This window comes from Monopterus albus, unplaced genomic scaffold (genome assembly GCF_001952655.1).
Source record: "Monopterus albus unplaced genomic scaffold, M_albus_1.0 scaffold82.1, whole genome shotgun sequence".
Classification (NCBI taxonomy): Eukaryota; Metazoa; Chordata; class Actinopteri; order Synbranchiformes; family Synbranchidae; genus Monopterus; species Monopterus albus.
In genome coordinates, this window is record NW_018127962.1 from 271,588 (window position 1) to 271,817 (window position 230).

General features: G+C 39.1%; 1 protein-coding gene across 1 annotated transcript in view; it reads left to right on the top strand.

The window, feature by feature from the left end:
* The window catches only part of spire1a (spire-type actin nucleation factor 1a), a 26,038-nt gene that overhangs the window by 14,255 nt on the left and 11,553 nt on the right, over positions 1-230 (top strand). The window contains exon 5 of the mRNA XM_020606887.1: positions 34-138. Coding sequence (XP_020462543.1) covers positions 34-138 — 105 coding nt within the window. The remainder of the gene's footprint in view (positions 1-33; positions 139-230) is intronic.

Sequence of the window (230 nt, forward strand, 5' to 3'; positions counted from 1 at the left end):
CTGTGTGATGTCTGTGCTTTTTTTTATGTTTAGCACCTTCAGAAAATAGAAGGTGAGACTCGGGTGGAACCTGTTAAGGACCTTAATGAGCTGCAAAATGCAGATTGGGTAAGAAGAGCATCTACTTTACTACACCAAGCACCACTAGATTTAACTATCTGACCATTTGTTGGCAGTTGCGTAACTTTTGCATGCATGATTTCTGAACATTACTGAATAGTGATATTTCC